The sequence below is a fragment of the Sminthopsis crassicaudata genome, chromosome 4 (genome assembly GCF_048593235.1).
Source record: "Sminthopsis crassicaudata isolate SCR6 chromosome 4, ASM4859323v1, whole genome shotgun sequence".
Lineage (NCBI taxonomy): Eukaryota > Metazoa > Chordata > Mammalia > Dasyuromorphia > Dasyuridae > Sminthopsis > Sminthopsis crassicaudata.
In genome coordinates, this window is record NC_133620.1 from 233,775,386 (window position 1) to 233,789,647 (window position 14,262).

Genomic DNA, 14,262 nt, shown 5'->3' on the forward strand with positions numbered 1-14,262 from the left:
GAAATCAATTATATTAAAAACTATTTTAAATAGATAACAATAAAATTGACAGCTTAGAGGGTCATTTACAAATATATACAAATTAATAGAATGAGAGAATTTAAACAACTAAATTTTAGAGGGAGTTAATGAATTTACAACGTAAAACACTTTAGGACTAAATGGCCTCACAAATTAAATGTATCAAATATTTAAAGAGTAATTAATTTCAATGTTATGTAAACTGATTGAAAATTTCCAAGCCAACAAATTACTTCTACGAGACAGATATGGTCTTCATTGTTAAGCCAAGGAGTTTAAAACCAAAAAAAACAAACAAACCAACCCTGCAAGCCAACATCTGTCGTGAACATTGATGGCAATAATATTAAATAAAATATTAGCAAAGAGACCCAAAACACTATCGCAAAGATTATGGTGTTGAAAAGACAAAGAACCTTGATAGAAAGTTGTAAGAATTATGATGAATACAGTGACCATTTGTGATTCCAAGGAATTAATCATGTAATTATAGCAATGATAGATTTAGGATACAGAGTTAACTGTGCATGTTTATTTTAACACATTGTTTCCCCGTTCCCCCCCCCCCCTTTTTTTTTTGGCTGAGGCAATTGGGGTTAAGTGACTTTAAGTGACTTGCTCACAGTCACACAGCCAAGGAAGTGTTAAGTGTCTGAGACCAAATTTGAACTCAGGTGATCCTGTTTGTAAGGACTGGTGCTCTGTCCACTTCGCCACCTATCTGCCCCCACCTTTTTTTTTTTTTTTTTTTTTTTTTTTTTTTTTTTTTTTTTTCCCTGATGATTGTTGTCACTTTTAAAAAGTATTATTATTTAAATATTTTTTAAATATAGACACTACTCCTTAATTGTTTTTAACATGAAAAGCAAAGTACCACAATAAAATGTTAATAAAAAAATTTTGGTGAGCCAAAAGTTGAGACTCATCTTGAATTATTATTGCATGAGATTATGAGATTTCTATTTTTTTTTTTTTTTTTTGCTTGGATTTGACTACTACTAATAGTTTGCTAATTAGGACAAAATAATTTTGATAATGTTTCATATTGATGGCAATTTTGGTATGTGTGCTTCTGTTGACACTTGGGCTAACTCAATTCCTGAGCTTATTTAGGTGAAACACATATGGACTTGTTTTCCTCTTTTTTAATTTTACTTTTTTTTTTTTTTTTAATTTCTGTCAATTAACTGTTGACTTTTATATCATCCTTGCATATAATTGGTTGTTTTGGTGTGTTTTTAATACCATGCCTTTTTTTTAATGAATGAATTTTATTGTAGGAAAATGTGCAAATAGTCACTAAAGAGCTTATTTAAGTGATTTCTTTGAGATATTCCAAAAGTTTTGGGTATGAGTGTATCACACAGTTCAAAAGAGTCATTCAAATTCACCATGAAAAGGCATTATTTGCACTAAAGTAGAGTAGGATATTTGGCTGAAAAATGAAAAAAAAAATTAATGCTGAGACTTGATCAATGTTCACTACAAAACAGTTTAATTCTTAGACAACAAGCAAAAACCTCACTGGTGTAGTTGTTAGCCAGAGGGGTTGTTATTGATTGTTTTCAGTGAATTTTGAAATTGGAACTGAGTTCAGTTTAAAACATATAAAAAAAATAAATAGCTGCTAACTATTACAAGTGAAGAAAAGTGCTTTTCTTAGGCAAGGCAGGATAAAAACTGAAGTACTATAGATTAGGAAAATATACTTTTTTTCATTCAAAGGAGTCTGTTCTTCCAAAATTTGAGGGTTTTTTTTTTCATCAGAATTGTACATATCTATTCAAAAAATGTTTTGAGGATTAAATCAAAAAAATTTTTTTTAATTTCCAGTCGACCTGGGAATCTTGTCAACATTCAGGAAATATTGAACTCTGATACATACATTGCTATACCAAGAAGCTGAATTCTTCTGGAATTTTATAAATGTTCAAATAAAGATGAAATTCTTCTATACAGCCTTGTACCAAGCCACATGCCTTGGTGGCTTGGGACTTTACCTCATTTAAGAATTTTTAAAAATAACTTATGGCCTAAAATTTAAGTTAGCTTGGGGGGAGGGAGAACTATATTCTGCATCATCAAATATGACATGACAAAAAATGTGGTTTTGTGGTGACGAATTCAAGAGTGCAAAGTCTTGTGAATTTGATGCTTAATTAGGTAAATGAAGGTATCTATAGTAAAAGGATGACATTGGATATTAAAGTTTGGGATTTCTTTAGATGCAAAACCTTGGCATGGTTTAATTATAGTTATTTTTATTTTATTAAATCAAATCATATATAACCTCCCCCTTATTGGAACCACACTAGCCTGCTTTTAGTTGAACTAATTTTAAAATAGTTAAAATGCCAGTTTTAAATTTGTGGAGTTTATTAATTTATGGTTCTTTTCCTACTAGAAAGTCTAAATTTTTGAGATTTTACTTTGGTACATTATAGGTTAGGTATCTAGCAAATACTTGTATTTAAGTTTGGCTCTAGCCTGCCTTTTTTTCATATTGGTTCTCTACATACTCAGTGTTCAAGTCCAACTGAACTACTAGGGGTTTCCTGAACGTTGTCTTATATTCCTATATATGTGTTTCACATCTCATTTTATTATATGCCTTCTGAATTTAGAGGTTTGTAGTATTTAGGCCTGTATTACTGCCTATAGTAAACTTATTTTCAGGAATTGAGTTGTTATTATGAGGGTAGTGTTTAAAAAACAAAACTAAATCTTTGTGATTATTAAGTAGAGTTTTTTAAATGTCAGCTATAGCAGAATAAAATTTTCTATAAATCTTCCCAAACTTTTTTTTTTCCTTTGCTTTTGTCAAACTTCATTTTGTCTTCAGTGGATTTAAAATTGTTTAAAATATTATGTTACTCACATGTAAAATGTATGGGATTACCTGTCATCGGGGGGAGGAAGTGGAGGGAGGGAGGGGATAATTTGGAAAAATGAATACAAGGGATAATATAAAAATAAATAAATAAAAATCCTAAAAAAAAATTATTATGTTACTTATTTTTTAAAAATAGTATGTTATCTTCTATAAATTTAGCTTATACCATTTTTAAAATATCTAGTGTAAATTAAAAGCAGTATTATGGAATTTTTTTCCATATGAATAAGATACATGTTTTCCTCAATAGAATATTTAGTCTATGAGGGCAAGTACTGTTTTATTTTGTCTTAACTCCAGAAAGTTCAACACTAAATGTACATAGTAGAAGCATATAGTAGATATTTATTAAATGTATACTGAATTAAATTGGAGGCATTGCTCATTGTTTCTATATATATTGTCAATAGTTAGAATAAAAAATTAAATATTTTTTTTAAAAATGGGCAGCAAGGAAGCACAGTGGATAGAATGCCTGGCCTGCAGTCAGGACAACTCATCTCATGAATTCAAATCTGGCCTCAGACACTTAATAGCTCTGTGACCCTGGGCATGTAAGTCACTTATCTTTGTTTGCCTTAGTTTTCTCATCTGTGACATTATCTGGAGAAGGAAATGGAAAACCCCAAATGGGGTCAAAAGAGTTAGACAAGACTGAGAAACAACTGAACAGCAATCAAAAATATTTCGATTACGATGTGTTTTTAGTCTTATTTTGATTGTTTGAAGCTGTAAGAAAATATCTTAATATAGATTCTATTAATGTTATTATTTTTGTTTGGTTTCAATGTAGGACTAAATCAAGTTTTAAGTCAGCAAGCAAACCAGGAAGTCAGTCCTTTGGACAGCATGATTCAGAGGCTTCAACAAGAACAGGATCTGAGACGCTCTAGTGAAGCTGGTACCAGTAACAATAGCCGTTTAGGCAGAGGTTAGCAGAGATATTTTATATTTACATTGGTATATTATCAAAAAATGTATTTGTTAAATGATCATTGGATATCAGTGAAAGTTTGTTGTGTCTGCAAAATTTCTCTTATTTACCTCCTCTTTTACACTGCTGTCATTCTAGTTGTCTTAACAGTATTTCTTGTTAGTGCTAGAAGGACCAAGCATGTCAGTTGACACAAAAATATTAGAATTTTGCTTTGAAATAAAAATTGTTATCCTACTATCTCTATTTTCTTTGGGATGTGTATATGTGTATGTAGTTTTGTAGTGTAAAGTTACTCCTAATCTATCTTTCCACTAATCTATTCATATCAAATTACTCTTTCTAATTTATGATTCTGTTCCTAACACTTTATTAATCAAAAAACCTATAATAAACTATACATTAAAGTGTAAATTCTGACATTACTCTTTTTCCATCATAGGCATTAACCTTACTCTATCTTTTTCTCATATTAGTTCTATCTATGTAACTTTGTGCCTTTTTTGCCTTTGCCTTCCTTAATTTCTGCATGTTCAAATTTTTAGTATGTTACATGCTCTATTTTTGAGGACATTTATAAAACTTAGTCTACTCATTTTTCTTAGCTCCCTTAGTACACAGGATAGTGCTTTTAATTTTTAAATTTCTTTTTAACTAATTTTGTATAAAGGTAATGATTTGATAAACTTTAGGGTCTTGCAGTTCATTGATATACTTCATTATCTATTTAGTTGCAATAATAATTTACATCAGTATTTTGATTTTAAACTTTTGTTTCTGTTTTATATATATATATATGCATGTGCGTGTGCACACACACACATAATGTTTTATGCATGTATGTACATACAATTTTGCCCAAAAATACTATAAACTACTATTTTAACTTTTTTATTCAGCCTCTGTTAGCTCTACCTCAGAAGTTCATTCACCACCAAATATAGGCCTGAGGCGCAGTGGACAAATTGAAGGTGTAAGGCAAATGCATAGCAACGCACCAAGAAGTGAGATAGCTACAGAACGGGATCTTGTGGCCTGGAGTCGACGGGTTGTAGTACCTGAATTATCAGTTGGTGTTGCCAGGTAAGGCTAGCAAGTATCTTTGTAGAATTAGTATATTTGGATGCCTTGTGGAACTATTTTCCCTCTAAAGCAGGGATCAGCAAACTGTTCCCTGAGAATAAGCTGAGAATGTTTTTTTTTTTTTTTTTTTTTTTCATTTAGAGTTGGCCCAAAGCAGTAGTTTATCTGCTCCTACTTTTAAAAAAAAGAGTGAGTTTTCAGAAAAAAAGAATTATAATTCTTCAAGGAAGGGGATTAAAATCTTCAATATGAGACTGAAGTTTACTTTATATTTATGTCTTTGAATGGTATGAGATATATTCTATTGAATCACTATTATTGATTTTCTTAGGTTTTCATATCAAATTCATTTATTTAAATGGCTTTTGTATTGTGTAATCACCAAATATTGTTAAATTGAATTGTAGGATATGAGTGTCAAAAAAAAATCATAAGGTTACATTTATTTTGTTAAGCATAACAAGAAAATTTCAAAATATAACCTATTTATTTTACCTTTTTAATTTTTCATTAAAACATGTTTAGTTATCTAGGAAATAGAATAAACTTGAATCACATAGTGTTCAATGGCCACACTCTATTCATGTTTCAATATAAGCTATCCTTATGTTCCATTCTTTGGAACTATCTTAACATGAAGTCTAAACTGACATATTTTGAGTCTTGAAAGTGTCCGTTGTTTCTAGTGTTGATATTGAAAGGTGAACATGTAACAGGATATTCTTAATGGGAATTGGTTTAATTATATAAGGATGTAAATATTCTTCCATAAAAATGCTTTCTGATAAGTACTTTTATTAATTTACATAGACTTCAATGATCATCTTAAGATAACTTCTCAAACTGCAGACTGTAATTATTAGCACATTGTTCAAGGTTATGTGGGCAATTTAACCACACTTCTAGAATTGTTCTAAATTTCTTAAAAATGTATATGCATATGTGGGGATGTGTATAGCACTGATTTGTTTTCTGTTTATTGTACGCTTATGATATTTCATTACACAAGGTAGAGTGACTAGAAAAGATTATGCTAAAATTATGCTCACCAGCAGGTTGCCTTAAATGGAGCTTCTTTTTGTATAATTCCTACAAAGTTATTTATATAAATAATAAAAATTCCACTATTTTCAAATATCTCTCTGCAAATATTGAATTTATTATTTATTTTTATTTATTATTGTTCCCTCCTATCCACCTTTACAAAAAGGTAAAAGCCTCTCTCATCTTCTTTTACCATTTAAAATATTAAAAACCCTAACCCTCCTCTTCCTCACTACTTAATCTATCACATGTGATATATTTTTTGTTGTATCCTCTAAGGTCACAAGTAACGTTATTAACAACAAAATAAACCATATTTTTTTTACCTCAGAACTTCTTGATTACTCTATAATTTGACCTTTTAATATACCCTGTCTTTTCTTATTTCTTTGACACTATATTATCAACATTCTGCCTAAAGTCTTTAATCAATCTTCACCCTTTTTGTTTTCTTTACTCTTTGTTTTTCTCCTGTCCTTTAAACTTAGGTAAACTTCTGTGGTCCTAGGATCTTTTTTGCTTTTTTCCTCTGAACTAACTTTTTAAAAACATTAATCTGACTTCAGTTATCATTTCTTTGTAGATTCTGTGAATCTCTCTAGGAGAGTAGAGCTATATTTACAATTTCTTGTTTTACATCTCCTTTTGAATGTTCCATTAACACTTTAAAATCAACATGTATAAAATGTTATAACTCAAATTCCCCTTCAAAATCCTCCTTTCCACCAACTTTTTTGTTTCTGTTAGTGATACCACTATCTTTCTAGTCATTGAGGTTCATAATATAGAAATCAATTTTTTACTCGTTTCCCTCTATATATCAAACACATTTAAAATCCTGATATTTATAATTCCACGTTACTCATATCACTTTCCTCCTTTCTATTTCCTACCTAACAACCATAATTTATATAATCATTTGAGAGAGTGAGGAGGTGGAAGCGGCCTTCAAATCACTAACTGAATGATCTTTATACTACATTGCTGTGAGTACTCTTCTCAAACTTAATCTTCAAATCCCAAATTTTCTATAAGCTGTCTTCATCTTAACTGTCCAGCTTCATTTAATTTAGCATCTTTTTGCATTCATTTTCCAGTTGAATTAGACTATTTCCAGTCTCCTGTAGTTTTATCTGACTTTCTTCCCTTTGAAGGTCTTAGTTCAAATTCCACTTTCTTTATGAAGTCTTAAGTAATCCCTCTAAACCTCTTAGGACAAAGGTGATATTTTCATCCTCAAATTTCTCATGTCAGTTTGTGCAAACAGCTCCTTTAAAATGGTCTCCTTTGAGGCAGCCAGGTGGTGCGGTGGATAGAGTCCTGTAGTCAGCAGAATCTGATTTCAAATTCAGCCTTAGATACTTGACACTAGCTGTGTGAGCCTGGGCAAATCACTTAACCCCAATTGCCTCTCAAAAAAAAAAAAAAATTAATAAAATTACCTCTTTCCCTTGTGTACCATAATATTTTGATTATTTTGCAGCAACTAAATTATTCGATTTTTAAGAATAGAATAGTGTTAGCTCTTTCAATGGTCTATCAGAACACATTTATTAAATATATGTTATGTGCTAGAGATGACGGCTTTTTTTTTTTTTTTTGCCCCAACAAAATAGCAGATCTTACTCAAATAACTTACTTTCTGTTGTAGAGGTAGCATGTTCTTATAAAAATGTTCACAGAGTGAATAAAAGGTAGTTAAATAATAAGATAATTATATAACATGTATGTCCTTAACATGATGCTTACCTCATGATAGATGCTTTATAAATGTTTGAGTGAACAAATGGCTTTGGAATTTAAGTGCAAAAATGTATTTTGCATAAATTTCAAATTTAGAGATGCTATACCAAATTCCATTGATACATATTGTTAATATGTATTTTTAATTGTTTTCTTTCTTATAGAGATATTAACAGCAATGCAGAAATAAAAGAATGAGGATCTCCTTATGCATTTTCCTCTAAATTAATTTTTGTTCTGAAGTCATTTGTTGAACTCACCTAACATGCATGTGGCTTACTTCACTTTTAGTAGGCAAGAAGAATGGAGAACTGCAAAAGGAGAAGAAGAAATAAAAATTTACAGGTCAGAAGAAAAAAGAAAACACTTTACAATTCCAAGAGAGAATAAAATACCCACTTTGTCAAAGGTAAATCATAATGATTTTTATATGATACCTGTATCTAACATACTGTTTTAATTAAGTTCAATTCTTTTTTGCTTCAGCAAAGTTGTGATTTCATTAGTGTTATTAATATTCCTTCTACCAAAGCAAATTGCAATTCTTCCATTCCTTAATGAAAAGTCTGCTGGTTATTAGTCTTTCTGAACGTAGTTTTTCTGGTCTTTAGACAAGATGCAGAGCCTATCATTTGCAATTCTGGGGGATAAACCTTATATAACTAAACTGAACTTCTCAGTGCCCCTTGGAAATTCTATTAAAGACTAGATTTCTGAACAGTTTTCTACTAATGCTGATAGAAGGATTTTCTCATTTCTGTAAAATCACAAGCCTTCATCTTTTTACTCTCTCTAAAAAAGTCTCTTAGTCACTTTTGGATATCAGTTTCTTTGTAAAATGAACCAGGTGGACTTTGAAGTGCCTATAGCTTGTAATATTCCCATTTTGCATTTATTCATTATAACACATTTTAAATCTTATGCTGGATTCCTTCTTTCTCCCCGCCCAAGCCTGGCTGGCTGGACTATCAATTTGTGTCCTCAATAAAAAAGTTTCAATTAGCTTAAACAAAACTTATTTAAGAAAATGTTTATTACACAATCACATCATACATTTCTTCATGCATACAGAACATACTATCTGTATCAAATCTGTGTGTGTGTGTGTGTGTGTGTGTGTGTGTGTTTTTAATGTGTTTTCCCTTAGACTTTTGTTGTAGGATTATCTAATATACTTCAGGTCTTTCTTTAGATCTATTTATATTTTTGTTGGGTGCTAGTGCAATATTTGAGTTAACCCCATTTTCTTTTCCAGACATGTGCTTTTCTAAATGAAAGCTTTGCAGCCTATCTGTGCTCACCCTGCATTGTTTCATTGCTTTTTTGAAAGTCTTAACTAGTTGTTATATTTCAAGATTGCATAGGATGTCATTGGAGATTTGTATTGCTTGTTTGTTTTAATGGACTTTTATGTAACATGCCCTCCTAGCAGTTACTATTACCAGTCTGTCCTAGGTCCAACAGAGTACCTTTGACTACTGACCTTTACAGTGTCAACTCTACCCGGCTTGCCTCCTCTGAGGCCTTCAAAGGTCTCTGGCCATGATTTCTTGAATCTGTAGTTTAATAACCGATAGCGCACTCAAGAACAGCCACGTGTAATCTTAAAAGCCTTTATTATACCTACTCACATAATGCCCTGACTTAATTCCCTGACTTGTTAACTCCCTAGTGAACACCTGGTCTGAAGATCCACATGTTCACTACCAAACTCTCTCGGCTATCCATCAGCTTGGCTTGGCTACCCCAGGCTAGGGAGCCAGGTTAAAGAGAGCGACTTGCTGCCTGCAGTGGGCTTATAAAGGACCTGTGAGGTCTCACACACACACACAGCCAATCAGCGAGAGAGCCGTCGCCCATTATGAAGCTATCTCAATATGGCCAGAATCCCACCCACAGGGCAGTCCTATATCCACAGAGATTACTTCTGGGCCACTCAATCTTCTGTTGCACTGTGGCCACCCATTTAAAGGATCCCACTTTTATACCACAGAATGGCTTGGGATTTAATGACAGCTTTATAACTATGTTTTTATTATCAATGATGGGGGAAAACCTCACTCATTCTCAAGTGTTTAGTAGAGGATAGGAAATACGGAGTGATTCTATAGTTTTTTATTAGAAATAGTTCCTAAGTGAACAAAACACCCTCTAGCAATGTAAACTAGCCCCTTCTCTGCAATTTATAATCTTGGAGAGTTGCCTAAAATACTTGTGAAAAGTTAAGTTACTTGCTCAATGCCCATGCATATATTTATCACAGATAAGATTCTAAACCCTAATTCTTCTTGCTTTTAAGTCTACTTCACTATTCTGCCTTTAATGTACTAGGTTTTGAAAGTAAGATAGAAAATTAGAAGAAATAAAGAAGAGTGGCTGGACCACATAGAAGGACTACATACTGGAGAGCATTTGTAGATTATATTATGAAATAATCTCAGGAATAAGGATGATGCCAAAGAACAGGAAAATAGGAAAACATTAGAAACTCATTACTACTCACAGAAGACCATAAAGAAACCTTCAGTTAATTATGAATTTCATATGGAGAGATGTGATGTGTGTGTGTGTGTGTGTGTGTGTGTGTGTGTGTGTGTGTGTGTGTGTAACTTTTTACCTAAAGTATTTTTATTTTTTAAAAAAATGACAGGAGAAAAAGAAGCAAGTACTTTAATGAAATCTAAATAAACCATATATGTCCTCTTTTCCTGATGTGTAACTTTCAAAGGGATAGAGAGTAGAGCTATAATTTCATTAGTACCAGAATTCCTCCTTAATTAGTTTTACAAAGCACGTATGTGAAAGTGGTAGAACTTTAAATACAGTCTTCCTGGCTCGCAGATTAGTTCTCTATCCATTTTCTCATGTTTTCTCTGTATATTAACAGGAATTGAGGTTAGTTTGGCAATATCTAGTCTTGATAAGCCATATCATAACATTAATAGCTATCAGATGTTCTTAGTCTTTGGGGTTCTAAGTGCAAAAGATTAAATTAAAGTTCACTTGTGATCTAAATGAGTTTGAGAACAGATTCCCTCTGACTCCACAAAATTTTAACTGCTTATCTGTAAGCAAGCAGAGAATCTCTGTATAGAAAGCTTTATATAAGATTTTATTTCCTCTTTAAAATTCAATGCCAGTTGAGATTTCCTCCTCTTCTAAATCAGTAGTCTTATAAAATTTTAGACATCAAACCATTTATGCCTTTAATTAGGGAAGATCAGCGTAGTATTATAGAAATTTGAGAAATAGCCACTTATTTGATTTCCCTGGTTATGATGCAAGGTCAATTAATTCACTCATCTTTTCTTCCAATCCCCCACCTCTTCTTCCCAGTCACCCCTATCCCTTGCTATTGAGATGTAGTAACTATGACTAAACTACCTCTTAACCTGGTATTGCCAATTTTCTTTACACATGAAGAGTTTTTATATAGAAGAAGTGTTAAAAAGAAAAATGTCACTCAAGAAATATAAGATTGGAAAAAGAGGTGATACACATAAGCAACAGAATAGCTTATGTTGTCTTAGGTTCCAAAGATTATTACTTCGAAACTTTTTAGCACTTTGTAGACTTTACAATAAAGAATTTATAAGAAAACATGGACAGGAATTAAACTGCAAGAAATAGTAGAAATAACTCTGATATGACATCATTAAAAAGGAGAGTAGCCACATTAATTTTGTTATGGATCCTTTTAAACAAAGTCTTCACAGTCTTTATGTCTACATTCTGCCACATATCCATAGTAGAGGGCCTTAAAAACACTAGGAAGTTAATTAGCTCCTGGTTGTTAGCTATCATTAGTCCTATATAGCTTGAACCACAAGATTTCTGACATGGAATATTATTTGACTTTGTCCATACTAAGGTCTTTGAAACCAGAATGAATTTAAGATATTTCACAGTGATGTGAAATAATTTCCCAAGGTTACCCAAAGTTTTTCAGGCCAGTGCTAATTAGAAATTTTAATTTGAACTTGGGTTGACCACTTCCCAGATTTATGCTACTTCTTATACAGTTCCTGAATTGTTACTAACTTAGCTGGGATTTTCACTGTCTTAACTTCATAGACCACATTGGAAACATCCTGAATTGGACGTCACACAAGCATGATATTCAATAGCTTCCCATGCATTGGATCTGTGAAAAGAAGATATACTGCAATAAGATTAAAACACTGGTCCAAAATCTGATAGTTGCAACCTCTCTTGAGTCGTGGGGGTTTCTGAATTCTTTTTGAATTGAGCTATTCTAAACATTTCAGGCAAACATCTCTCTTTATCTTTTTATGTATATAAAGAGTTTCTTTTTATGTTGTCTTCTATAGCTTAGATACTATCTGAAATCCTGTTCTACTCTAAAAGATTGCCCACCAGGGATTTTATAAACAAAATCCCATTTTCCCAGACAAGCCATGTGTTTCATTTTTAGTTGCCTTGAATATATTTTTGCCTCTGAATTCCTATTCTGACATTGTACACTTCATTTCTGTCTCAATTTCTCATCTATAAAATAGAGATAAAAATAGCACCTACCTCTCAGAATTGTTGATATCTTAATGAGACAATAATTGTGAAATCCTTAGCACAGTGCATGGCACATGGTAATTATTAGCTATTATTATCAGTGATTGTGGTAGCATCATTTGAAGAAGGAAACCAGATTTTCCCCAGAGCATTCTGAGGTGAGATTAGAAAAATGATGACAAAAAAATTGGAAATCAGTACAACTCTACCATATTTTCTGTATCAATAGAAATAGAAATGTCACTTAAGATGAAATTGGGAAGGATAACTGTACTTCACTAAAATAAAGATGCAATCTGCCCTGGTAATAAGTATAATGTACAGTTATTCAAGGATTAATTTATTTCAAAGAAGGCGCAACATTCCAAATATATAGAAAAATTCATACACAATATTAATTCCCATCAAAAGGGAACCAGCTAAGATTTAGAACACTTAACTTCAAACCCTTACTACAGCTTTTTTTCATGTAATATTGATAAGAGAAACTAATCTGGTATATTGGGAAGAAAAAGCTGCCTTAAAGCCAGGAAAATCTGGCTCTTCTATATGTGACTCTGGGCAAGACACTTAACATTTAGGACTAAATAATGGAGAGATATCTGACTTGCATTGTTAAAGGGAGTGTCTTATTCTAATAAAATCACTGGTATAGCCTCTTTTCTCTAAAATGAGAATTTTATTATGAGAATGACATTGAGAATATCTAAATTAGTATGTGAGAAGGAAACTGTTAAGCTATTGCAAACATTTTTTCCATCTTCCTAGTTACATGATTAATATAATGATAGAGAATACAGAATTCCATTGTGTTTATTGTTTGTTCATGAGATACTGTTTGAATTGAACAAACCTCAGTTTTTAAAGCTTTCCTACATCAAAATTTTCCCCAAAATCTACATCCTTTCCTATATAGTCATGGTGATGACTTTGTTTTGTCTGTATTAAATGAGACTTGAGAGAGAAAGATATCCTATCCAAAGGTATTTTTCAAATAGCATGAAAAAGTGTCCAGTAAATACTTCGAGTATAAAATTCATTCCCTTTAGATAGTTACACTAAACTGCATGCTTGTTGTTCTGCAAGACCCCAGAAAACTAGAGACTCTATGGTGAGAGTTGGTCAATTAGAATTCCTCTATAAGAAAAATAAATAGATATATAATGTATATTGTGCAGAATATCCATTAGTAAATGGTGAGAGAGAGATAGAGTGTGTTTGTCTTAGGTACTGCAAACATAATATTCCGGATCCAGATCTGGACAGAAGGGCAAGATTTTTAAAGATTCCCAAGCTTCTCCATTTAAAAATTCATTTTTCAATCTATATGGATTGTAAATGATGGAATATCATAACAAAATTGTATATGAAACAAAAGCTATAGTTTAAGTAAGCTAAAGCAAGTTATCGTTATAACTTGTATGATTAAAAATAACAATAGCTAGTATTTATGTAGTGCTTACTATGTGTGCGGTATTATATTAAACGCTTAAGAAATATTGTCTCATTTAGTTGTCAGAACAACCACATTATAGGTAGATATTATCATATGACAAATGAGGACACTGAGGCAAAAAGAGGTGAAGGGACTTGTCAAGGATCAACAACTAGTAAATTGTGAGACTTTATTTGAACTTGGGTCTTCCTGACTCCAGGTTCAGCACTTCTGCTGTTACACATGGCAGCTGCACCGAATAGCAGTAACACAAAATAAAATTTATCAGTAACCCATATTATTAGACAATAAAGTGAATATTGCAATAGTGAAGGATAACCTGATTGTTGAACCAGTATCCATGAAATATTAAAAGATCCAGAAAAAAAGACCTTCAGAGCTTTTGATACATTATCAATGAAGTATGTTTGTGGATAGGAATCACAGAATTTAACATGATTGGTCTGGGAGCTGTACAATTGGAGAGATCAAGGTCCTTAAAAATACACTTTGGATAGATCAATTTATGTCACTGTACACATGAATAATTTGAACATAGATTTAAAATTTGGAGTGATT

General features: G+C 31.9%; 1 protein-coding gene across 1 annotated transcript in view; it reads left to right on the forward strand.

The window, feature by feature from the left end:
• Positions 1–14,262, forward strand: part of PHIP (PHIP subunit of CUL4-Ring ligase complex) — a 173,548-nt gene that overhangs the window by 108,472 nt on the left and 50,814 nt on the right. The window contains 3 exon segments of the mRNA XM_074310460.1: positions 3,708–3,845; positions 4,748–4,931; positions 8,010–8,127. Coding sequence (XP_074166561.1) covers positions 3,708–3,845; positions 4,748–4,931; positions 8,010–8,127 — 440 coding nt within the window.